At 46.6% G+C, this 26426-nt stretch overlaps 1 protein-coding gene across 2 annotated transcripts; it reads left to right on the forward strand.

The window, feature by feature from the left end:
* Nucleotides 1–66: 66 nt before the first annotated feature.
* LOC100649436 (leucine-rich repeat and calponin homology domain-containing protein) lies at nt 67–25487 on the forward strand. 2 transcript variants are annotated; one of them, XM_012310728.3, is made up of 13 exons: nt 67–605; nt 13366–13510; nt 13596–13828; nt 14030–14166; nt 14258–14473; nt 14761–14922; nt 15305–15426; nt 15549–15698; nt 15771–16171; nt 16268–16419; nt 16502–16639; nt 16718–16795; nt 22659–25487. In XM_012310728.3, exons 1-13 carry the CDS (start codon nt 419–421, stop codon nt 22809–22811), a joined length of 2274 nt encoding a protein of 757 aa, XP_012166118.1. In that variant the 5' UTR covers nt 67–418; the 3' UTR covers nt 22812–25487. The 2 variants fall into 2 exon arrangements, with proteins under 2 accessions (XP_012166118.1, XP_012166113.2); XM_012310723.3 differs by lacking the exon at nt 22659–25487 and adding an exon at nt 17840–18105.
* The last annotated feature ends 939 nt before the right edge of the window (nt 25488–26426 follow it).

The raw sequence follows: 26426 nt of genomic DNA on the forward strand, positions 1-26426 counted from the left end.
TTCTCACTTTGTACAGTTTGTACACTTCGTATTTATCACGACAAATATCTTATGTTAAAGCGTTATACAAATTAAATAATTACAATACGATTAAACGCAATACGAAAATAAACTATCAATTATTAAATAAATTATCAAAGTTTGAAAAATCGATTGCAATTGCGATTCTCGAACGAAATCGAGTGGTGTATCTTGAATGTTGTTCTTAAGATGGCGTCTAAACGAGGGCGCTTAAATCGTTTGCATCCATGCGCTTTGCCAAGCTGTGATCAGTAGTGCAGGAGCAAGTATCGGGAGAAGTTGGTGGGTGTTGAGTTTTTTGAACATCTTGCCTCGCCGTTTAAAAGACGAGTGGCTGGTACGCCAGGGAAGATATTCACTACCGTGCTTTCGCGTATACGTGCCCGAAAAATGTAATATGGCGATGGTCGCGTCGAACATGAGCGGCCACATACAAAAGCAGCTCACCAGAAGTCTCGAGCGAATCCTGGAGGAAGCACACTTGAGCGGTGAACTCAAGCTTAGCGGACGAAAACTTAAGGACTTCCCAAAAGTTGGGAAAACGGGTTCTAGCAAATATAATCTTCAGGATACGGTTATTGCCGGTGAGTTTTTTTCAGCATTTTGCTCTATCATCAATTTTCTTTTCTTTATTGAAACTGACGTTTGTACGAAGATAGATATAAACCCAAAAATAAAATGTACGTTCTACAGAAAGATACTACAAATATTTTCGAAGCGAATTGTTTTTACTATATTGTAGAAACTATCTCAAAAAAATTTGTTTCCTAATGTTGCTCTGGTTTGTAACAACTAGAAAGAAGATAAAGACTTTTTAGTAAATGTTCCGCGTCTGATTCGATGAAAGTTTTACATTCTGCCAGAGTTAACCTCGAATTCTCGTGTTTATATCATACTCTGGCACGTATGCATCGCCGAATGTTACCCTGCTAACGCATACTCTTTCCACATTGCAATTGGATGTTTTATTCAACTGCAGAGCTTTATGTATTATTTTTCATTCGTTATTTCTCAGAAAACAGGCTTGAAACAATTTAATCCTACATATTAGCTTGAAAAGAGAAAACAGAAGAACGCGCATAGACAGCGTCTTTTGGAGAACGATATAGTAGTCTTTTCGTAATTCTCTAGTCTAATGACTAACGTGAAATACTTAAGTGTTACATAATACAAACGCATCTATATTTACGGTGCAATGCACCGTGATTACGATTTCGTAGCGTTGATATCATCGTTTTAATCTTCGACTGATAAAAGAAGTAAATGTACAAGCTAGAAACACGAAAAAGGGGCGAGGTATCTGCATATTCATTCATTCAGGTAAATTTATTTCATCTTATTTGCTGAACAGACATGTGTAGCTTTATCTAATATAAATGCATCATCGCGGTAGGTTATGATTTATATCAGACGTCGTTTTTGGACGCCGACAGCTCCTGTGAATGACAAGTTTCCATAAATCCTCTGATATTCCTTTTAGAAAACAACCGATTAAAAAAATGCATCGTACAAGATTGTGCATAAGTAAAGAGTTCGTGACGAGACGTTATCGCGACACACCCGATGTTTCCTGTTACCGCGATAATCGTGCATTCGATATTCGTTGATATCACCGGCACACCACGAGGAGTTACGTGCGCAGAAGCATAAGAGTATATACTCCAACTTTTCAGACTATCAATATTGTTGTTAACGACCAAGGATCGTGAGTTTCGCGTCGCCTGGAGGAAACTTTTGCAAATATAGAAATCGATCGATCCCCCTGACCCCGATTCGATTCTAAATATGACTCGCGACGTAAATCGGAAGATAACACGATTACTCGTCGCTAGGAATATCTGCGTTTAACCGTGATAATGTTTCCACGACCGATACAGGTATTCGGTGTGGAAAAAAATATGCGACATAAAGATATCCTTATCAGCAAGGATTACACCTTTCGAGGGTAAGTCAGCTTCATCATATCGTTCGTCGTACGCGTATATTACATTCGACGACAATGGCAACAAATAGAAAGTATATATAGAAATATGTATATACAATCAGGCGAGACGATCGCGAATCAACGACGATAAAGATTACAAAATTCACCAACTTGCAAGAAAATTCAATTCGACGTGGATTTCAATCGTTCATACTTTTCGCATATACTATCTGATATAAATGTATTTCATTTCCATCGATGTAGCATCGACCCAAATTATTTCTTGGCGACAGTCAACAGAGTAATATTCGTTTACGAAATTCCTTCGGGTGAAAAATTGGTTCTCTAAGAAAAGCGTTCTCATTAGTTTCCAAACCCATTGCGATGCAAACGAGTTTCGCAAAAAGAAAATTTGCCTGGCGTCACTGATGCGTGTTTTAATCAAGACCGCGTCGTGATTATTCTGCTGTTGCGAAGGAACAAATGATAATCGTGGCGCCTCGTCGTTGCACGGGCTTTGCCAGTAGCACCGAGTGGGGCTTATCGGTTTTCGATGGTAATTTTTCACCGAACGAAGGGAACGAGGCAATTTCGTTCGGTGTTCTTTGATGCTCGAGGGACGATCGTCCAATGGAAGGGAACTTTCATACCCGTTACAGTTTCACCGGGATATTATCGAACCGAACGGCTCGTGTCGAGGCCGTCTTACGACGAGATATTCCATACGATGACAGAAGGGGACGTAACTTCATTAAGGACCCCAGGTCAGTTCGTGTCGCTACGAGGGATTCGATGAACCGTGTCCTGCGTTGTTCGAATCTATGTCAGCCATTGCTAAAACTAATATAAATGCATCCGACGGCAAGGAAAATTACGCACAGCCTCCGGCTATACGTTACAACGATTTCTAGCGCGGAGTATCACAAACGGTAGGCCCTGCGGTCTCCATTCACCGGAGAAACCCGTGGGTTTGATATGTCGTCGGCTATCGAGGAAAAAGCCGATCTATTGTCCGTGGCGCATACGCGAACCAGTAAAAGCAAACACAGCACACGCTGCATACGGTGCTCCGCTCTAAGAGAAAAGAGCAAAAGGAAACGAGTTGGATGCGCGAACAGACAGCCATAGAGAGAGCCAGCAAGGTGATTACTACTTCGAACAAATTGTTTCCTCGCGGTCGATTCAACATCGACTCCGTTAATGACTTTACTTGCCGCGTAATCATGGATTCCGGCGTGTTCAGCTTCGTTGAGACGAAACGGCGAAAACACGGAAACCGGTTGTCGTATCAACGACGAGACGAGGCGGATAGGCAAATAGAGAGATCGCGATACAGTCTCGCTGCGGAAAAAGCTTCTTATCGATTATGTCACGGTGCACTGCGCGCTTTCTTCGAGGAATAGAAAAGGAAGAAAAAGGGCGGGATCCTTTTTTTTATTCCTGCGAACCCTTGCCTCTCTGTTCGACATTCCAATGCGTTAACTCAACCGTATACTCACCGAGTCGGCGCTACTTCGCGTGTGGGTACTTTCGAAATAATACTCCCCGAGATATTCGCCGCGTTTCGCATCGTCGATTTCTTAACCCTAACCGTAAGAACCCGAATGGAGCTGCAACGCGCACGTAACATGCAATTACATCTAATTATTTTTCATCGTCCTGGACGCGTATCTCTCGGCCGATGATTTTCAGGGAGAGCAGGTGCTCGAATGGATGGAGGCGCACCGTGATTAACGAAAAGAAAGGAAGGAATTCGGATAACTGCACCGATCGAATGGTGCCACGATTATTCCTTGTCTTTCTCTTACCTGGGTTCTTACCGTTTGCCCTCTCTGTTCCCCGTTTTGTGCCGAGCCGCTCGTCCCTCTTCGAGCGCGGTCGAGTTCGCGACAGGTGTCTCTCGGCGAGAACCGGTCTAGCGAATCGAAAGCGTTTTCTTCTCGAATCGCTCGAGGCTAATTCAGTCTCGGAGACGTCACGATGACTCGAGACAGAGATTTCGATTGATTCGTTGCAACCAGCGCTTCAAAGAGGGACGAGACACTAGCTCCTTCCTCTTTGTCAAACGTATTTCTCGCCCGGTCTTTCTCGATGGAAGGACAGCAGGGTGCGGAGTGGCGTCTTTACAGGAGCAAAGAATGATGCGCGCGCTGTATACAGACAAGCACGTTACGAAAGAGAAAGAGAGAGAGAGAGAGAGGGAAAAGGAGCAGCCACCATGGTTATGGAAGAGTCCCATACGATGGGCCGGTCCGAGCTAAAGATAGAGACGCACCGCAGCTGCAGAGGCAGGGGTGCCAACAGGTCGATACTCCATAACGCGTTACATCGTTTGCATCGCCATATAGCATCGGGGTGCTCGGTTATCTCGCGCTCTTGTCTCTTTGCCAAAGGAGCACTCCTCGAAGATGAAGTCTCTTGAGTTCTCGCCAACCATCTAAGGGCGGAGAAGTCGCTTCGTTCCCCGTCCCTTTTCGTCGAACCGCTACCTAACAGTAGCACTACTGGCGAACGATCACCGGAGAACGACTATTTCGCAACCGAAGCTTTCCGAGAATGGGCTGGCACGCGTCTCAAGAGGACCTCGAAACTTTAGATCTACAGTTCACGCAGCGAACAGTAGTAAAGACAAAGTGCTGCCAGCGTGTTCTTTCAAACAAGTCGAGTACGCGTTCCGAGCACACGCGCTTCAAGTGCTCGAACGCATAATGTTCGCGCGTTTCGACGTTGCACACGACTTTATTCGTTTATCCAAAGCGCGGCAAACATCTACTTGGCGCTTGATGAATGTCGGACGCGAACGAGAGGTCCGACGATCTTTTGGCAAACGCGAAACACACTTAGTACGTGTTTGCACGCGGTATATCTATTGAAACTCTGAAACTAACGATATTTGGATCCACGTTTATCGAGGCTGTCTTGCGCGTTTCAACGAGTACTACATGCTGCTAAAGTTTGAACTCAACTTCTAAGTACTGTGTAGAAGGAGCATGTCGGCACATTACACGCCCGCGCCAGTACTCACACCTATCGATGATATCGCGCACGTTTCGAGAGTACGCGATGAATGTTTCCGATACCGGGTGTCTCGTATCTCGTGTGCCCCCGAGATACGCCCTGTTTGTCTTTCGCCAGAGTGCCAGCACGCTCTTAATAAATACCGCAAACTACTGCTTCCTGGTTCGTCGTTCTTCCGCGAGTCAACGAGCGGCGACATTTTTCAACGCTCGTCGAATACCGTTTAAACGGGCAATCGATGTGTGTCACGGCTAGGCAATGGCTTTCGCGTTAACTTTCGAGCAACGGTTCGTCGTTAAAAGACACATTAATTAAACACCTTGAGTTAGAAGCCGGCTCGCTAATTAGCGTCGGCGAACGTGGTTCGCGGGTATAGAAGAAAGGGGCGGACGAAAGTAGTCGCGCGTGAAACCGCCGCTAGTCAAGAGCGGTAGCAGTGTCTTTGAAAACCCGGCGTTTTCAGCGGCGCTTTGCCCATTTTGCGACCCGTTGCTAATATGCACCGGCTTACGGTATATGCACCGATCTCGCGCGTATCGCGCGTGCAAGCCAACGCGGTGGTTTCGCTGCCGAGTTATAATTAGCAGTATCGCAGGGCCGTCCTAGCGTATTTGCGAACCCACTCCGTATTTTTAATCAATTACAGTAGTACCTTGTTATTTGACTGTCGTTATCCGCGCCGTTCCTTAAAAGAATCTTCGTAAAAGCGACCTTTAGACTTTAAAACTTTGGTATTTGGAGTCGAGTGTTGGATATTTATGTCTCTTTCTATGTTTCTATTTAGTTTACGCAACGAAGGGATTTTTATTGTAAAAGACAGTGGCACGAGGTTTTGTTTTTAATCGAAACGTGTAAATTGTTACTCGATTCCGCGTTACAACACGATTGTCCATCCCGTTCTACAAGCGTTGTAATTCCAGAGAGATATTCACGGTCATGACCCCTGCAACTGTGCGATCGGGTTGCCGCCGTTGCGTTTCGCGTTCCGTCAGTTCTCGAACTGGGTCAATCCTGAAACGGGTCGAAATTCGCTGATACGCGCGAGATATCACGGTAGTAGCAGCCCTCGCCTCGCAGCGTGGGTTACAAAAGATAATCGGCGTCGAAACGAGCACCGACGAGTGCCCTGCAAACTTTCACGATACAAGGGTGAAGCGATATTAGAAAATGCCCACGAACTGCTAGTATATACCGCTGAAGAGCTCGCTGTATCGGGTAACTCGAGTGAAAGATGTTTGCCGTACCGTGTTTGCCTGATCCCTGCATCCATGATTTCTAAACACGAATGCACATCCGACTCAAAGCTGCTTTAAAAAACCGGGTCACAATCGTTGATCTCCTCGCTCTTTAAAATACGAAGACGGCCTCGTTTGCCTCGTGGATTCTCTAGAATTTTAAACTATCCAGAAATCCTCGTCTCGACGTTGGGAAGAGACGGAAGCGTTTCCTGGCCTGGTGCAACAACCGCAAACGCGGTAAAACGCTTAAGTCCGTTTCGATGAGAAAGGAAGATAGGCGGGTCGATCGACCGGCCGCCAACTTAACTTGGCGTGGTTGTGTCTAGTCGTGTTTTGTCCGTCGATAAATTCTAGCCGCATTGCGGATAAGAGGAAACCCTTCTCCCTCGATCTTTTGCCAGGAAGCGTGACGAACGAAACCGTTGCGTTTACGCAAAATTTTTGTACAGACCACGATTCGGTACGAAGAACACGTACGTTCTTGGAAAGCAATTCGTCGCGGCGCAGGTATCGATAGTCAAGACAGGTAGAAGAAAGGGACGGCCGCTAATTATCGTTCTAGGTAATCTCGTTTGTCAGTCCATACACGCTTCTTACGTGGCACGGGTTGAAATGAAACGGTATGAAATACTGTTATGGTTATGGTACGGACTCTGTTGTATTGCTGGGGCTAACGTTATAGATGGCTAATGAATGTAATCATGTTATTCTTGGGTCGTCGTACGATAAGCTGCCGTCCGAAGCTTCGGTACAAGATGATCCGACGAGGTCGAGGCGTCGAATCTCTTCTTCGACGTAGAGGGTCGGTATCGATCGGATCGAGCATGCGTCGATACGACATCGTTCGACGCGATACGCAATTTGTCTCGTGGGTCGGCGTTAATTTTTTAACGAGAATGACGGTACGATTATTGAACGAGGCGTGTAAACGCGGTTTGTAGCGAAATCCACCTCCAGTCGAGCGATTTAATGAAAATGACACGGTTCGTCTGTTTGAAATTTTTCTTCCGTGCCACTTCCATTCGCCAGTGTCCTACATTCCGACTCGCTCCTTTATTTCGCATTGCACCATCCTTCGTGAAAACGCGCGAATTTCTGCAGCGGAGTCGCGTTGCGTCGCGTCGCGCTTTGCAAACGATCGTCGGAACAGCGTTTTATATTTTTTTCATGAAAGACGCGACAACGTTTACGCGGTTCTCTTCTCGCGACACTTTATATCCGCGCCAGACGACTGGAATTTTTTTACTTCCCGCGCTTTGTTCGCGAAACGATTTTTCCACCGTTGAACGAGCGAGTAAATCTCGCGCACGGCTTTGTTTGCATATCACGAGTTTTTTGCCGGCTCTCTGGCCGCCAACGTGACAAGAGACTGTCTCTTTTCTCTTTAAACCCGAATCTTTGAACCGGCTCTGTACGATCGCTTTTTATACCTGTCGCACAGCCTTGAATCCCTCGACGCAACCCTAATCCATTCCTGCTCCTCTCCTGAATTTTTCCTTATCGTCTATTCGCTCGCTCGCGGCACGGCGAACCCCGAGAGTTTGTCTGTCGTTCACCAACTGCTTTAATCTCTTTGATTTTGCTAATGCATCGGTTTTTCATCGCTTTTTCATCGCTTTCGCAGCCTTTCGCTCCGCTAGCGGGCAAAAGGCGGAGAACAGATAGGGTAACGTTCGTTACCGATTCTACTAATGCCAACCATCGGCTCTAAATTCGCGGTAACCCGAAAACTACCGTCCTAAAGATCAAAGCTACCTTTTTCTATCGCGTCGACCACAAACGCGCTGCTTTCGGCTATTCGTAAAATTCGCTTCTTCAAATAACGCGCGACCTCTGTTCGCTTTTCCTCATTTCCATTTGGAAGAACCCCGAGGAAAGTCGATGCTCGTAGCTAAGAACACTTCGGTTCCCATTAAGTCGTTTCATTCTCGATGAGCTGGTCGTTAAAATGTATTCAAGGGTAAACAGCGTGACGTTTACGACGTACAATCAGGCCATCGAACAAAGATAAGTGGGTAGAGATAATTCGGCCGATTACTCAACGCTGCAAAATGCACGCTGGTATGCACTTTACAAAATATTGTTGAAGCGGATTATCGTATGGGATGACGTTGTCGGTGGACTCGAAACGCGAATGCGTATCGAAGATCGAAACGATAAAGCGGGATAGATCTCTGGCCCCATAGAAGAGCGTACCTTTCTCTGGTTCCGGGCAAGCGACGCACGGAGCTGGGGAATCGCGGGCGTGGATAATTAGTAGGTCGTCACGCGATTAAGGCTAACCGAATCTGTATCCATGCAGCATCGTCCGTGGCTTCAATTAGAAGATACCGGGTTCAGAGCCGGCCGAATAATTCGCGTGGAAACAAATCCACAAGGCTGGCGTTTCTCCTCGATCTCGTTATCCGAGGTTAAATTAACCGACTCGTCGTTAACGAGCAGTCCCAAACGCGGCTTGTTTTGCTCCGAGTCATCAGAGAGACTTAAACCTTGGCCCTTTGCTCGAACGTTTCGTCGCGATCGTGGCGATATTTAACGTCGCTGATACGTCGCCAACGGAGAAAGTGCCGTTGATTTATCAGCGATGACATCGAACAAAGGATACCTCGACGAGAGTGCGTCCTTCGGTTTAGTTTCTGGGGGGATAACGACGTACCTGCGTTGGAGGGCTTTGTTTTGTGGTTACGCAGCATGGTTACGAACAAAGGGACTTGCGGTACGATCGAACCGGGCCCTTTCCAGTCATCGCGAACAACCGTAGATTTTTCGAACGTTTTCGGTTTCCGTGCCACCGCATTGCCGTCTACGGATAATCGCGAGACGTTCGCAGCCTAAGTTTAGCGTTTTCAATCAACGGCTCGTGATCGCAAATGCGAAACAGCCTCGAATCGTTGATAAAGATATCGCGTTCTCTCGACACGATAGAGAGACGGCAAACTGCCATCCGATAGCAGCGGGAGGTCATTGAAAAAAAATGCTCCGCTCGAGCGAAACGTTGGTCGTACCGGTGTAACGCGATATTTCGACGCGTTATCGAGCGTGGTCTTGTTACACCCCGTGCAGCTTTCGACTAGTTTTCCCTGTGTTCCAGGTCGCTCTCGGTTCTTTTCATCTCGGCTATTAGTTTTTAGGTCAAGGATGGCGGAGTTGGTGCAACCTGAAAACTCGGTTCGCGCTCGTTGCACTGAAAACGGTAAAAGAGGTTGGGTAAACGAGAAAAGGAACCAGGAGAAACCCACGAGAAGAGCGAAGCTTTTCGTAGGCAGCGAGAAAGAAAGCGAACGTTGCTTTAGGGGCGATGCTGCTGCTGTTGCTGCTCTTCCACGATGCTGCAATAATTGAAGCGCCGCCGTTGCCGATGAAGAAAGGGAAGCAAGCTCTCGTTTCGACGGGCGAAAGAAGTTTTTACGCCCTCGTGAAAGCGCGCAACGACGAATCAATTGTTCACGCTCCCGCCTTGTATTACACGCATAGAAAAATGTTAAATTAACGCGCCTGATATTTGCTCTCGTCATTCTCTCGCTTCTCCGCCTATGCGTATATAAATAAATAAATACATATCAGTAGGAATAGATGGGAAGAGGCGCGTATTCCGTTCGCGCAGCATGATTCGTCGCATACGGCTTCGCTTTAGCGTACACGCGTGTACACGAAGGCGTGCACGCGTACCGGCACGCTTGAACACGTAGCATACACAATGCGACGCACTGTTCGGCACGCATTGCCTGCCACGGTCAGACGGCAGGAGTATGGAAACCGGCTGCGCGATACTACCTTCTTTATTTTACCTTCTCTCTCTCGGATCTTTCCCCACGTCCGAGTATAATTCATGCAACGTCGAATCACCAACTACCAGATGCTCGACGGACTCGTCCTACTAGTTTAAATGCAAAAGTCCGGTCCTCGCAACGTGGGACCTTGCGTCGCGTCGTGGCAACCGACCATCAAAAGTTCATCTAAATTCTACGAGAATTCTCGAGATAGCGCATTGGTTACTGTCACTGACTGACCGATCGGACAATAAATTTCGAACGATCGATCGCTTCACGTCCATCGATGTTTCACCCATGTTCCATCGAGTGCGCTCAAAGTTGTTCGGTTCCGTCCGCTTTGAGTTTGATCGAGTATGCGAGTCGTGTTCGCACTCGCGTCCTCGTCGCCGGAAGTGGCGTGTCGGTCTCTTACAAAAGCAACGGAGGCATACGTCCTTTCTCGCCTGCTTCCTCCGTGGCTTCTCCACGCTTTTCTCTTTTCGCTTTTGACGCGATTTCTTCAGCAACGACGATGGTTCAAGGGCGAAGCGAGCACCGAGCGTTCCCAGTCTATACACGACTTCGCGACCAGAATTTCCTCCGTTTTCCTTCGCTCTTGGTGTTCCTCTTCGTCCTTCTCTTGCCTTTTTCTCTTCCCATGTCCTCGACGTGACACGTTGGGAATTACGCTGGAAAGCAATTACCTGGCACAAGCTGCGATCGACAACTCTCGAATCGATCGATCGAACGCGCTATCTCTCGAATCATCGCGAAGAAGCAATGGCACGTTCTGCGTTGTGCGTTATTCACGCTTTTGCGTAGAATTGATCGTTAAGCGCGTTACCGTTTAATAATGTATCTGGAGTGGAATTAAATCGGTTTCGAGCCCTCGGACCATGTGGCTCGTTAGCGAACTTCTAACGTCGTTACCGATCATTGGTTCGCGAGAAGTTCGCCTCGCCTCGAATGATTTTATTTTCCAGCAGGAAAGCTCGGAAAGAGGGTAGCATGCCGTTCATGGGACACCTTGCGCTCTTCGTACAGCCAACCCCCTGGACGATATCTGCTATGGGGGCGTTATCGATCCGGCAACCCTCTGTTTCCACGGTTTCACGGCAGCCCTTATGCTAGCTCTTATAACCCCATATACTCCGAGAAGCATAACTTAACGTCGTTAGAGTATTTTCTCCTGCGTTTTATCCGTGTCTCTTCCCACGAACACGCTAGCCTGTCGTATGCCGACCATATTGGCCTTCGTGCATATTATATTGTCGATCTCTCGCCGAATAGCAAAAGAATCGTTCAAGGTTGCCATTGCCGAACGATTTACTATTTTCTCTGCGTCTCCAGCTGTTCCGTAGTTTAATTAACGCACGAGGCAATTTTTGCCTATGGTCGTTGACCCTGTGTTTTGTATCGGCGATAGGAGCCAGCGTTTCGTGACGCGGCACGCCCAAGCAACGCCGCCACTCGCTCTCCGCTCTCGTAAATTTATGTAAAACGTACAATGATTACGGTGGTTTTGAGCCAAGAAGGCAAAAATTCTTGAAAAATTGAACGTTTTGCCAGGAGTTATCTCGTTCGTGACACGCGAAAGTTTTTCGCTCCGATAACATGTTTGAACGATTAATCAAGCCTGGAACGAGTAATCTCGTTGCGATTTCGGAATTTTTATCTTTGCAATTACTAAGTCAATCAATCATATATAGCGTGCTCTTAATTATTAAGTATTTTAATCGTTAAAAAAAGTGTATTAATCTATAAAAATGCGATAGCTCTAATTGCATGAAGATAAGCGTTCCATTTTTTCCTAGGACAATTATTTTTATCCTCGATCGTCAGCATCTCCCGTCTTAGCACGCGGATTATCGTAGAAATTACTTGGCGGACGCTTTCTACTCGTACGTTACGTCGCATATACGTCCAACCCTTTACGATTGCGTGAACCGTCTTTCCGGCGTTATTGTCTTGTGCGTATGCATAAGCAAGCGAGTCGTGCGATAAAAATGCAAACACTTCGATCGTTGGGACTTCATATTCCGCCGCGCCGGTGTCGTATTATTAGCAGGTCGGAAGAGGCAGACTTGGCAGCCTGGTTAAACGCCGCTTATCCGCGTAATTGTTTTTATCGTAAAAACAAGCAACATGGACAACAGGGCCACGCCCATCCGTTGGCGAATGACAGTCTAGCAACTTTGTACAGCGTCACGCAAATCTATGTGCGTGGTATCGATCCCTGGGTTGGCCGGACCTCGACCTTGGCCCTTGGAATCGCCTGGTGCATCGACCCCTTCGTGAAACACCCTATATGTGCCACAGTTGCGAACTTCCCTATTACGACTTCTATAGCAATTAACTGTCGATGAATCGTTCGCGCTCGTTGCGAAGCCGGTTATAGAGGATTCGTTTAGAAATTGATTTCTTATCAAAGGTTAGGCGAGAACGGTTTCTGTCATTCCTCGCGGAAAGTAAATAGAATCGCGCGGACGACGCTCTGCTAAAAATTGTTTAGTTTCATTGGCAGAGAGTTATGGCGATGGCACAGAGACAGAATAGGGGTTTGCTATTTTCGTCTGCATCGCACCAACACCAACGGGCCGACGCCCTTGCTCGACGATTATGCGATCGACCGTGCACCAATGGTTCCAGGCTTTGCTTTTCACCCCATGGACTCGTACTCATTACGGTCGTGGGCGTGCACGAGGGAAACGTTCCTCGATAAGTAATAAGTCGTCGTGCAATAAGACTTGCAAATCGTGCAAATGAGAAGATAACGAACTGAGTATTTGCAGAGAACTGAGGTATCCTGTCGACGATCGATTGGCAATTTCCGTTCCGATCGCGTAAACTGGATAGCCGAAATCGAATTTCCGAGAAAGCGGGATGAAATTTCCTCGAATTAGCGTTTCAGCTCTCGCGCTCGGCCCACTTTCGACACCACGGCTAGGGACCGTGGTTCGTGTCGAGGATTCGGGAAAATTATCAGATGCCGGTAGTGCCGTCGGACGCTATGAAGCGTCCGATCGATAGCCAGAGGGTTTGAAAAGCTGGCGCGAAGGAAAATGACGAGTCGAACCGGTTGGCCAACCAACTCCCGGAGGAAACGAAGGCACACACACAGGCCGTGGTTATTGATCAGAAAGGAGGCTCGAAGCCAACAGCAGCTGAGCCACCCTTATCCTTTTCCTACGTTTCGAGACTGTACATGCACGTGACCGTCGCACCCCATTCATAAGAACCCCCCACGAACCCGAGCATCACCCTAACCGGAGCACAGCTGTTGCTACGGGGAATCCTGACGATGTGTCTCAATTAAACAGGCCTCTTCAAGAAGTATTATGCTTTCCCTGTAGAGAACATCATTCGGAAGGCGTTACACGACGAATATATCGTTGTTTCGTTCCTGTTACAGATCTCTCGAAGAACCGTTTCGCCGAATTGCCGGAAGAAGTGACGGAATTTCTGTTCCTCGAAAAGCTGCATCTCTACCACAATGCGATAAGAATAATACCGGAGACCGTGGTGATGCTACAGTCCCTCAACTACCTCGATCTTAGGTCAGTAAGGACAGGAAGTCACGAGGCCTCTGATTCTCCGTGATGCGGGCTTAGAATTAACGAGCGGAGATGGTTTTGTTCGCAGTCGCAATCAATTGACGTCTCTACCTCGGGAGATATGCAGGCTACCGCTGCAAACGTTATTGGTCGCTCACAACAGACTGGCGTCTCTGCCGGACGAATTGGGCAGAATGTCGGCGTTGGCGGAGCTCGACGCCGGCTGCAACGAAATCACGAACCTGCCCCCTCGGATGGGTGATCTTGCGCGACTTAGGTCCTTAGATTTGAGGAGCAACATGATCGTGCACCTGCCTATAGGTAGGTAGCGCCTGTTTATGGATGCTTCCGCCGGCGTCACGTCGCAGATAGGAGCTTTGTCGAGTTATCCGAGGGAACCGGGCTAACGTCTCTTTAATGCGCGCGTCAAAACTCTTCCCTTCTATCGATTCCCTACTCGTCATGTCTCGCCTTGTTTCATCCGATGCAATTGACGATCGTGAAATCGAACGTTCTGCGCAGAACTGACGTACCTGAGACTCGTAAAGCTGGATATCAGTGGCAATCGAATATCCGTGCTTCCAAACGAGATGAGAAAAATGAAGAGCCTGGTCGACTTCCGGCTGTCCGATAATCCTTTGACCTCGCCGCCTGCCTCGGTGAGCATAAGCTTCTGAATCAAACGAGATGGAGCCGTCTAATTATAGATCGACCAATTATCCAGCCGACTATTTTCGTTTGTTTTCGCAGCTATGCATTCGCGGGCGAACGCACATCTTCAAATATTTGGAGAGACAGGCGGCGAAACACGAGAGAGCCAGAGGCGGCCGCGCGAGAAGGACACCCTTGGATGTTAGAGGTCACGCGACTCTAGACACGAGAACTCATAGGCGGCACAACGTCGACAGTGGCTATAGCACCAGTGACGGCGTCGACAAACGCTGGTCTCAAGAAATTCACAGCGCGGTTAGTTTCCTCGTCCTTCTTCTCACCCTCTTCCTATTTCTACGGTTCTTCTTCTTCGCCTGGCTCTATAACAAGTTTTTCGGCTACGAAACTTTGTAAATCCCGCTGTAGATAACAACCTGGATTCAGCGTAGAAACCTTCCCGAAACATACACACTCTCCTGTACTCTGACTGGTCCAAACATGTAGAAAGAACGCAAACAATAAACTTTGAAACGCACGCAAGCACGTATACACGGTCGACGATTTCTCGTAGTACCTCCTGCTGGACACCTTTTTGCGCGCAGGTGCATGATGGCGAGATTCGAGGGCTATGGCGTCAAGAATGTTCGCCCCTTTCGATCACGTTGCCGCACGAGACAGGTGTGAATGGATCCTGCAGCGGAACCTCGACTCCTAGTACCATCTCGCCTGGTGAGCACACGTCTCTCGAAGATGAGCTCGGCAAGGTAGGTTTCGAACCGCTTTCGTCAGTCGCTTCCGTGCGGTATCCTGTTTGACCAAGCTTTTCTAATGGGTTTAGGCTTACTCCAAGTGTGAGCGCGTATGATACAACGTCTATATTTAGCGAGTGAATAGAATTCGCGCGCCCCTTGAAAATGATATCTGTGTTGTCAAGCTGCGCTTGGCCGTCGTTCAAGCCTCGTTGAATGACCTTAACCCATTGAAAGAACTCGCCGTCAGCGTCGCTCGCGATTAACGCGCGTAGCATCCAAGGTGGCGCGCTAGGAATGCGCTCACCTTACCTTCTCAAATCTCTCTACTTAGATTTATCATCTCTTTCTCTTTCTCTCTCTCTCTCTCTCCCTCTCCACGAAACCGTATTTGCAGGCTATGATACTGCACGATCAGTTGGAAAAGAGAAAACTGGAGAGAAGCACCTCGGAGAATGGAGCCGATGTCAGAAGACCGATGACCTCTGGCCTCTACCACGCGTCGATTACGCCACCCGGGTAAGCGAGCTGTTAATAAGCCAATCACCGTTCCTGCCACTGTGCATCACGTGGTTGCGTAGTGATTTTTACCGGTTAATAGACGAGCTGAAGCATCAGATGCCTTCCCGCGTCTTTTTTAGTCCCCTCGAATCCGCTCATCTGAATCAGGCGGTGCCAGTCTCCACGAACACGCAATCCGTGCAACCGCTGCAAACGTCGATTTCGAACGCTACTACCTCTTTAATGAACGGAGATGAGAAAAGGCCGCTGAATCACATTCAAACTTACAGGTATGCGCTTGTATCGTCTAACAGATGTCAAGAAGCAACGGCACACGATGATATCGCGTGATGAATTTTTAGGGAGTATAAAGAGGCGTTGAGACAACAAAGGGCAAACGAGGGACCTAGCGTGTACAGGCCACGGGAACAAGTCACTCCACCAGACAACGAATCGCAGAGCAACGAGACAGACTTGGCTAGCAATAAAGACGCACTTGGTATGGTCGGTAAACAGATCTTCAACGAGGAAAACGCGACCAAGAGACCAGTACAGAAGGTAACTCCGTCACGCATCAACTATCAGAACACGCCAATTATCAACGGTAGCAATAACGAATACAACAATAAGAACGGAAAGTACCTCGAGCAGCCGTATAAGAAGCCTAATTCGCCAATTAAAACATCTTCGAGCATTTTATCTGCCAACACCAGTCCGGGACACACTCCTAGGCTAGTCAAAACAGCTGTTGGTTACGTAGAAGGTAAAAAAACATTGAATAAAAGCAATGAGACAACTAGATAAACGACTGGTGTCACGCGTGTCACGGATTAAATGGAATATGGATAATGTCTGCTAGGTAACAAAAGTCCCAGCAGAAACGGTGGAAGTCCAAAGTCTCCCCGATCGGTTACGTGGAACAGCAACGTGCCAGAGAAGTATTCGTTCACCATGAGAAGGGAGTTTGAACGTGCCAAGGAAGAAGCTGACTTGATCGAGCAGCTCCGAAACGTGAGTATCGGAAAGGATCGACTTTCACGCGTTAATCATTTGTTGTAGCAAACAAGTGGCTAATGTTTGAGTTTCCTTTTAGCATATTGAAACGCGGTTGAAGATGGCTCTACCGGAAGATCTTGCTCCGGCGTTAACAGACGGAGTTGTACTCTGTCATTTGGCAAATCACGTAAGACCTCGGTCGGTTGCCAGTATCCACGTTCCTTCGCCAGCTGTGGTAAGCGTTCTCGGGCTGTCTAATCGACGCGACGATTTTCAGATTATCAAAGAATAACGATCGTATCGTAATTTGCAGCCCAAGTTGACAATGGCAAGATGCAGGCGTAACGTCGACAATTTTCTCGAGGCGTGTCGAAAGATAGGCGTGGATGAGGTAAGCTACTCACTCGATACCTCTTATTAAACAACTTCTCGAGAATTCTCGCGCTTTATCTCTCGCTAATGGTCCCGCGGCATGTATAACGCACGTTAAACCACTGTATGCTTCTACGTGGAACAAAATCATTTTTTGTTTCCCTCTTTTGTTACCTAACGATCTTTTTCCGTGACGATTGTACTCGACACGCCCTGCAAACACGTTCGTGTCTCATTATCGTGAAAGCACGGCCAAAGTGTTACAAGAGAAACGGTTCGAGCGCAAAATCGAAAGAAATATAGGCATCCGTACTATCGTCGATCGAACGCCTCTTGGCAAGGTCGTAACTAACGCTTCGACAACAGCCGGTACGTTTGTCCATGATATTTCCAACAACTACTAGTCAGTCCCCGATTTTCATTCAGTCACGAGGGTATACGATTCGTCCTTTTTTCAAAATCTTTCTCGTTCCACAAATCGGAAAAGCGCAAAAATACAAAAAATGCAAGAGTTGGAAGAAGGAAGTGGAGAGAAACCAAGAAAGAAGCTTTAGTTGCATGTGCCTAGACTCGTATTCGCTTTTGTGTCGCTCGTCGCTTCATCGGAAAACGCTTTGAACGCGTCTCGTCCTAGTATCTTCACTTCTCGACGTTCTTATACGAATTTAACGACAACCACGATACCACTTCGTCTGGCATAAATTCCGAACTATGCCCGCGCTCTTCGACAATCTTCCAAACTAGCTATTCGCATTTGTATCTTTTTGAGATAGGAACCAGAATTGGGTACGTTCATCGAAGCAACGATACGATGAAACGATACCCAAGTCTGGCATTGCTCACTTTCTCGACGAAGCACCTAAATCGAACGATTTTCGTGCAATGTTCGTCCGAAAGAGGCAAGTTTTCGCAAAAGGTTCGAATCGTTGATTTCGAGGAAGGTGTCGCTTCGAAGAAGTAAGAGTGATAAGTGGACAGGGTTCTGTATCGAAACGAGAACGTTCAGAACGACCAGCGACGTAGTAGAGACTGGGACTGAGTAGTATCGTTGTTGGTGTTGCAGGAGGTGTTAATGGACGCGGACGCAATCATGGACGTGGGTTACATGGACGCGTACGGGCTGGAGGCTCTGGCGCGTCTCGTCTCCGCTCTTCTCCTTTTCCGTGACGAAGGAGAGAACGATACCGAAGAATCGGCCGCAGGTTCATCCCATACGATTCAGGATCGCGTTCTATCCGCGATGCTTTTTGCCACATTCCTATCCACCTTCGTTCTGCTCTATCTCTTTCCCATTCCTGATTAAACGCAAAACAAAAAGAAAGAAAAAGAGCGACCAAGACGAGAACGCCAGAGTGCAAAACGATGGAACGAACGACGCTCGCAAGAGAAAAGCACAATCGAAGATTACTCTGGGATTACTCCGATATATCGACACGCGACGCGACTTGGTTCGGTGCAGCGACTCGGGAAACACACGGTTTCTTATAGTTTTCTGGTTAACGTTCTGTCGGTAATTTTTCGGTTCGTTCGCCGAGCCGTCGAGTCGCTCGATCGAGTTACTGCACGACACTCTTCTATCCACTTCTTCTACGCCAATTAGTACTCATAGAGCGGCATGATATTTTTCTAATTTTATTTTCTTTATCCTTCGTTTGCTTCGTCAGGCGAAGAACGGTGTCGAGTGTCGCGCAGAGTCATCACACTCCTTCCGACATCGATCTTAATTGCGAATTTATTTTAAGCACGATACATACGATACCCGAAAGAAACGTATCGACTAAGCTATTTACCGTTGTCAGAAATGTCTCGTTACCCCAACTCGGCGTAGTTTCGCTACTTTTAATTTTCCTTCTCGTTTTTCATCGCCTTCGTTTTAAACGAAACGCTAGCGAATCGAGACACTCGAAACTTTTTATCCGCGTAGAGACGTTTAATTTAGTGTGCGATCGATCGTTGGTCTAATTAAGGAGCAACTGAGCGCTTTTGCTTGTATATTGGATTTAATTTACATCGACTACGTCACAGCTGTAGCTTGGACAAGGTTGTTCGTTTGTTCGCCTTCGTCGTTGTGGCTCGAGAGAGACGCTTAAAACTTTCGACGAAATACTATTCGGTAGCCCCTTAAGTATCGAATGGCAGCTTGATCGTACATTTAGTCCGCCTAGTTGTAGAAGCGGCTACGTAGTGCGCAAGTTAGTTAACCGTTTCTGTTTTGGTATATGGCCTTTGACGGGGACTCGAGCGAAGAACGTTGTTCTCGAGTTCTGATCGTTGAACGCGAACATCATACGATGGAAGAGAACGTAAAAACGGAAAGAAAGAAAAAAGAAATCAAAGAGCGCAATCAAAGCTGTTGGACGCTCGCATATCAGATGGAATCGCCTGTATGTACCTTGTATGTATGTACCTTGAACAGACGAATCGTTCGTTGGAATGGCTGGATCGTAACGACCGATGAGATTTATCGTCGAGTAGGATCTGTTGAGAAAATAGTATTTTGCTACGCGAAGGGACGGTGTTCGAAGCGGCGTGTTAGTGTCCAATACTCGTTCGAGAAATCTTCCATCGGTGTCGATAGCTTCGGGTTCGAAATAATTTCTCTCGATGACGGAATCAACGAATTAAAAGGAAAACAGAGAAATAAGCGAATGGAATTCTCCCAACTGGTATTGCGGCATCGTCTGGAACCCGTGACGCGTCTAGAATCACGCCAGGATGGCAAAGTTCAAAGAGAAGAAAGACGAAGGAACTTTCTTGTATACCTCGGATGGTAGTATTTTTTTAACGTTCGACCAATACAAATCGCCTACGGCACTTTCAGGATTGATGGGTCTGTGATAGGTAGCCTTCGAGTACTACAGGATTCGCAACAAGGTGCTAGAAATCTCTTTAAGTTCAAAGATTTCCTATTTTGGTACGTAGGTTTAACGCACATTCGAACTCGAAAAGAATTTCTCATTCGATCATTGTTTTATCGTTTAAGAGTTACGGGCAATATTGCGTCCCTCCCCAACGAGATCGCGGCGACGATAAATTTTCTTTCTCCTTCTCTTCGTCTCGACCGAGGCAAGAAAACATGGCTCTTCGTTGAGGGAGGGACGTGCAAACGAGAGCACTTACACCTCACCGACCAAGCAATTCGGTCGTAGACCTAAGATAATCTCCATATTTTCATATAAACGCGTTTAACGTAACAAGAAAACAAAAGTATCGTAGCGGACGTACAATACGTATATCGTCTAGAATATACACGCGTCTAACTTATTCTACATATATTCGTACGATAAGTATTATATTGTCTACGTTAAGGAATTTAAGGAGGAGCGGGTCGCTTAGATCGAGTCTTCGGATTGCCGGGGGTCTTTGCTTCCGGTTGTCGCTCCACAGGCGCGTCGAATCGAATACATTTGCAGTAGATTAGTGCCAAACGCGTCAGACACTCGAACCGTGTAGTACGCGTCGCGCGACTCTGTTTCTCCGAGATGCTTTTATATCGCTGCTAGTACGTCGAATAAAACGGTACGAATGAACACGTGCTCTCAAACACGTATCGAGGATTATCAGATCGAGAACGCACAAAGGAATTTTTACGAGAAATCAATCGTTTCTACTACGGTCTAATACGACGGTCTACTTACAAGTAGAGGCGTAAACATTTGTTTTTCTTCTTCTTCTTTTTAGATATAACGCGTTGGCTCTTCTTGCATGAAATTTCTGCATTTCGAATTGACCGTAGATCGCGTGTTCGTGACATGTTTCTATGACACGACGAACGAACACCCGAGTTGCTAAGTTTTGCAATTCGAGAACGCAAGGCGAGCTGCATCTTCCACAATACCGCGTTACTTTGATCGTAAAGTTTTACTTCGTTTCAATTCGGGCAGCTAGCATCGGTCGGCGGTAGAACGTTTATGAATTTCTAGTCTCTGGTATTACGTACTTCTAATCGTTTGTTAAGTTCATCTCCGGTTCTAGTCAGCTCGACTTGTTCTTTTTTTTTTACTTATACTTTAATCTTCGTTTCCATCTAAGTTATACGCAACAAGTCTCGTACTCGCTGGGTGACTTAACGTTTAATTCGTTACTTAATTTTCTTCGTTCCTGCTGTCACTTCCACTACTACTCTTCCGATCGATTTCGTTGTCGTTCGTAGACTGCTTGGGCGTTAATTGTCCGTGAGGCTCGCTAAAAAGAAATTCCGAGATGCATCCAAAGATCTTATCGCTCGAAAATAGGAATCGTTTCGACGAAGCTAGCTTAAAGAAGAGTCGCGACGATATCGAGTTGAACGGCGACGATCTCATCAGTATTATATTTTTTTTTTCTAACGATCGGACAGGACGTAATTACATCGAATTAATCGCAACCGTAAGACTGTTTATTTCACTTTAATTTACCGTTTATTCTGTACGACGTGTTCTGCGCTCTGCCGCAGTGGTTTTCTTCTTTTACGATTAGTTGTCGCTTCCACAAGAGGCTGCGTCCTTCTATCTGCTCGTAAATGGACGCAAGTAGAAAAGACGAGCGATGAGGAGACCGAACACAAGATCATTCCGTTGCATTAGCTTGTATAATTGTATAATTTATGTAAAGAACAGAGAGAAAGAATAAGAGAGCGTATATATACATATATAGATAAATTATATTATATTATATTATATTATATTATATTATATTATATTATATTATATATATATATATATATTATTATTATATTATATTATATCATACTGTATTGTATGGACACAGATATATGGTACGTTGATACTATTTTTCTCTTTGGTCGTTTTTTGTTTCTCAAATTGTACTAATGTAAGCTAATTCGTCGCAAATTACGAGCTTAGATCACGATCGCTCTTTAAACCTCGGTGCTTCATTTTTTATCTTGTTGTTTTTTAAGCTTAAGCTTTTTTGTACGATTATCGGAAAGGGAATAAGGCCTCTCTTATTATTTAATTCATGTTCCTTCGAACGATCGCGTCCATCCATCGAGTGGAACGCTTGAACGATCCCTTCGTGCTCGTTGGACGATACACGGCATGATCGATAGACGGTACGCGTTCGTTTTCTCTAACTCTCTCTGTCTCTCTCTCTCTCTCTATCTCTCTCTCTACTTTTCCACTTTTGTACGATTGAATCTGATTGAACTGCCAGCACGTTCGTCCAACGATTTCACGATCACAGCGATACAAGGACAATCGTCGAAACGACCATTGCTCGTGTCTTCTCTACTTCTCTGACTCTACTCGCACAATGGGGCATAGTCGGGCGATAACGACGATCACTCCTGGCCGCGTGAACGGTGAACGTGGGCGGCGTGTCTCGTGTTTCATTTCTATGCCACACGCGCTAAGAAAAGGCGGTTACATTGCCGCAGCGAAATCGAGTCGATTCGAACAAATATTACTTTCTGCTTATCGGTTGAAATTTTTACACGACTCTGGATTTGCCTCGATTCTCCATTCGAATAATTTGTATAGCGTGAAAGTGAATGAAACGCGCGCACTCGTGCGAGCTCGATCGGTTGGATGGCCTGGAACAACCGAGCACGAGTCGCGCGTCTCTATGCTTCCCAGTGTTGCATAGTTCGCGTCCCGGAGAACAATCGTTGGGAAACTCTTTGTCTCGCCACTCGAACAACAGTGCTACTAACAATACTCGGTTTTACTTTCGAGAGACGTACTCTGTAACACCGATTGTACGACTATCATAACGATTGTAATACTATTTCCACTGATAATAAAATATTCTTTTGGTATAATCGCTTGAGCATGATGACGAACGGTCGTCACCTGAACTACTATCCCCAGACGCGACGATTTCATGCCGGCTCTCGATAGACTTGGATTAACGAACAACGCACGCGTGCTTGTCATTTTCAGAATCTCGTGTGCTGCGCTAGCGACGTCCTGGAAGGAGGTCGAGGTGTGGTTCGCGTGGCTGTCACGGTCTCGGAATTGCTCAGGTTCCATCAGTCACGGTCCCCGTTGCAGACCACGTCATCGTCGAACGTGCCGAACCACGTATCCGCTTAGCGCCAGACTATATAAAGTCGACATGGCGAGGAAAAAGCAAAAGATTGTCAACGACGGCGGGAACGGACTGGCGGCCACGTTTTCCAACCTACCGCACGTATATCAAGGAAGGATGGACCCAGCAGCAGCAGCAACAGCAGCATCGTGCTGCGTTTCTATATACTCGAGGCACGCGATTTCATAGCGCGTACAAAACCGAAGGAAACGCCGCGCTTCTTGGTCCAACTTCTCGATCGAACAATAATGCCATAGGGGACCGATAATCTCCAGACTTTTATACTCATATTGTACGCGTCAGGTAATCGCGTGTCTGGTCGCGATCCAGCGACTTTTTCCAAATCAAAAGAAAAATGCAATGACGCGGCTATTGGACGCAACTGGTAGACTGCGATTAATCATGACACTCGATTATAGTTGTACTATGAAACTTTTATATGTGAAAGACAAGACAAGTATCTTTGTACCAGAGAACGAAAAAGTAGCAGGAAACTAGGATATAAAATCGTAGTGGAGTTTTACACGAAGAATAGGCTACGACGCGCGAATGCAACAGTCATACGAGGAGTTAGTAAATATCGGAGACACTTTTTTCGGGCTCGATTTTCCGAAGCCACGAAGCAATGAAAAAAGTTCCTAGACGCGTGTAACTAATGCGCTTCATATTTCGTACTTATCATACGTTAATATCAGCCCAAGCATTATCTAGATCGAGACGATTGTTTTTCAACGATTATCAGAAGAAGATCGCAGTTGCGCGAACTTTTTTCGTTGTTCCACCGTTCAGGTTCACTCCCAATAAAATGTCTCCTATATCTATTAACAGAGTTTGTATATCCGTGCTTTCTAAATAGCTGGTAATTACGAGGCATTTCGATATCGCAACGTGGAACAATGGTCGATCAATCAAATGAAAGCGCACGAAGAAATGATAACGCGATCGAAACGAACCCGTCGATATTCTATCGATATTCGAATTATTCTGCAATTAATCCAAGTATATATATATAAATATATATACACTTGCAACAGAGGATGAATTCGCGTAGCTTAGAACGGAGTTAAACCGACAGAAATTTACGCGAATCGTCTCGATCCAAGAGATTCGATATATTTTTATTTATCGAGCGATACTCGGTTCGTTTGTTCCGCGACACATTAACGATTTCGTTCACCACCTAACGGAATACTAGAAAGCTGGGCTTTTGGTCATGGTCTTTAGTCTCGAAACGATACATATGCGATCTACTGCGGATTAAGTAGGTTTCTGCGTGAGCGGTAAGTTAGTTAGGGCGTTTTCAATACCATCGACGATCGATAACGAGCTCGGTCGGCTGATCGAGGTAGATTGTCGGCAACGAGTACTAAACAGGTCGTTGGTATATTAAATATAATTGGTTCGTTTATGTAAAATTAAGGCCTAGGTGTTCACGGCAACGTGTAGCGTAAGCGTTGCTACCTTCTTTTATCTAGTGCGAGACACTTAACCGTTTCTTTCCCTTTTTCTTTTTTATATATCTTCGGCGCGTATTCGATATCGAGCTGTCTTTATCGTCGAAGTAACGATTTCGAATACTGCCACGATTTGATAACAACTCCCGAAACGATAAAACCCCATTAGGTGCTAAGCGTAATATCGTTAGCTGTAATTTCCTGTATCGTCGCAAGGTTCGTTCAGAATCTTCTTTTCTTTTTTTTTTCTTTTTTTTTTATTTCGTTTTATTTAGGAATGATCGCGTAAGAGGAATACGAAGGATCTCATGCGTCGTGATCGGTGAGGAGCGAAGCGATTACGCCTCGGTGTCTCGTCGAGATGTTTCACTGCTCGTTAACGTTCCCAAACTCATCGGCGAGACATCTACCGTAGAAGATTGTACCGTGTATTCGTATTTATTGTGCCAAAGATATACCCTACGTTATATACGTTAATTTTTCTTTCTATTTCTCATCGAGGACGAATCTCTGCAGAAAAGAAACGACGTTTCCGAAATAACTTCGAAGAACGAAGAACGCTACCGAATCGTCGAAGATCCTTCGACGAGGTACGTTGGATGTACGATGCGTGGTCGAAACGACACGGCGATCGCGCGCCGCTCTGTCTGTCTGATCGAACGTCCGTATCTCCTGTGTCAACTTGCAAGTGGAATTAGACGCGATTCGCTCTCGTCTATACGAAAGTACGTACGTCGACCGCAGCTGCGTCATCGTACCGAACTTTCTACTAATCTTCTTTCGATTTTCCCCTCTTTCTCTTACCTCTTCTCGGGCTTTTTAGCCCGATTTCACCCTTACGTTTAATTCGTTCGATCAGCACCTCTCGTTTATAGGTATATGCGAATTCGTCAAACGACGCATCGCTGCGGAATTGTATCGTTCGCTGAAACGGCGTTTGCGTTTCTCAGAAACGAACGCGCCGCCATGACGCGACTGGCTATCGTTTGGGACGTCTCGATCGAACAGGCCATATCGCCAACAGTATTACCGATCATCCCACCGATAGAAGACTCCTCCAAACGTGTTTTACAAAAATCTCCCACCTTTGTGATTATCGCGTTCACCGAGTCGATCGATTCGTACCAAACGTTTGCCCTGCGATCGATACGTAAATACACCGCACGTAATATATTTAAAGATTAACGGATACAGTGTATAAAAAATAAATCGAAAAAAGTCTACGTATGTGCAACTGTCGGCGTTTCTTCCCTCCCTGGAAAATCCGCTCCTTTCGCCTCCGTTAACCACCGAAACTGACGGTGAACGTCAGAAACCTGCGAGGATTTTTAGTAACAGCCTCTCGATCTGGATCGGTCGTGTTGCTCGAAGGGGCTCGAAGAGGGGTTTCGAGCGAACCTAAGACAAGAGAAAGACGATCTCTGGTGCGACTCGTGGGTCGTTCGAGGCGGTAAACGACGTGGGTGGATCACGGTAGGCGGAGCTGAAAGCTCGAGAAAACTCCATTTTGTTCGAGAAGGGCGGTCTCGGTATTCCACCTTCCCCTCTACCAGGTGGTACCACCTTGGGACACGATCGACCTCCTCGAGGTGGAGGGAACTCGAACGCGAACATTGCCGAACAGGAGTTCGCGATACGCGTGTGCTCGGTGCTGGCCGGTTCTGCTTTCTCGTGTTCGCTCGTCGCGTGGCTGCGTAGAACCGCGCGCCCGACATTCTCACCTGTTCCCCTCCATTAACTGTCACCTGTCAACTTTGATTCCTTCAACGACCGGACGAACGACCATCGATCGTCCTTGAGGCAAGAGATTCGTGGAACTGGTGATCGTCGATCGTAACTCTTCGCGATAGCACGCGGATTCTATCCTGAAATCGAACGTTCGGACGCGAATAAGTGACGTTTCGTTGGATCGTTCGTCGACGCTCGTACGTACGCTTTCTCGCGAGGTCGAGACCGACTCGAGAAACCGTAGAGAGATCGAATCGGCGGGCAGGGGACAGTGTGTAGTGATCGAGCGTAAGACAAGGAACGATCAATGGTCGAGCTGTTAATTGGATCAATTTATGGAAACAGAGTGGTTGCGGTAAATTCGCCGCCGACGAAGACTCCGAGCGAACGATAAACACAATCGAGAAAAGGTCGAGGCATCAGCAACAGCTCGATAGA

The sequence above is a fragment of the Bombus terrestris genome, chromosome 1 (genome assembly GCF_910591885.1).
Source record: "Bombus terrestris chromosome 1, iyBomTerr1.2, whole genome shotgun sequence".
In the NCBI taxonomy this organism is placed as follows: domain Eukaryota; kingdom Metazoa; phylum Arthropoda; class Insecta; order Hymenoptera; family Apidae; genus Bombus; species Bombus terrestris.

What these genes read in the sequence shown, in the direction of transcription:
- LOC100649436 (XM_012310723.3), top strand. Translation starts at nt 419, where the DNA reads ATGGCGATGGTCGCGTCGAACATGAGCGGCCACATACAAAAGCAGCTC. An exon ending in AATCACATTCAAACTTACAG is followed by an intron (nt 15,699 to 15,770) that starts GTATGCGCTTGT and finishes ATGAATTTTTAG; the next exon opens with GGAGTATAAAGAGGCGTTGA. An exon ending in ACGTTCCTTCGCCAGCTGTG is followed by an intron (nt 16,640 to 16,717) that starts GTAAGCGTTCTC and finishes CGTAATTTGCAG; the next exon opens with CCCAAGTTGACAATGGCAAG.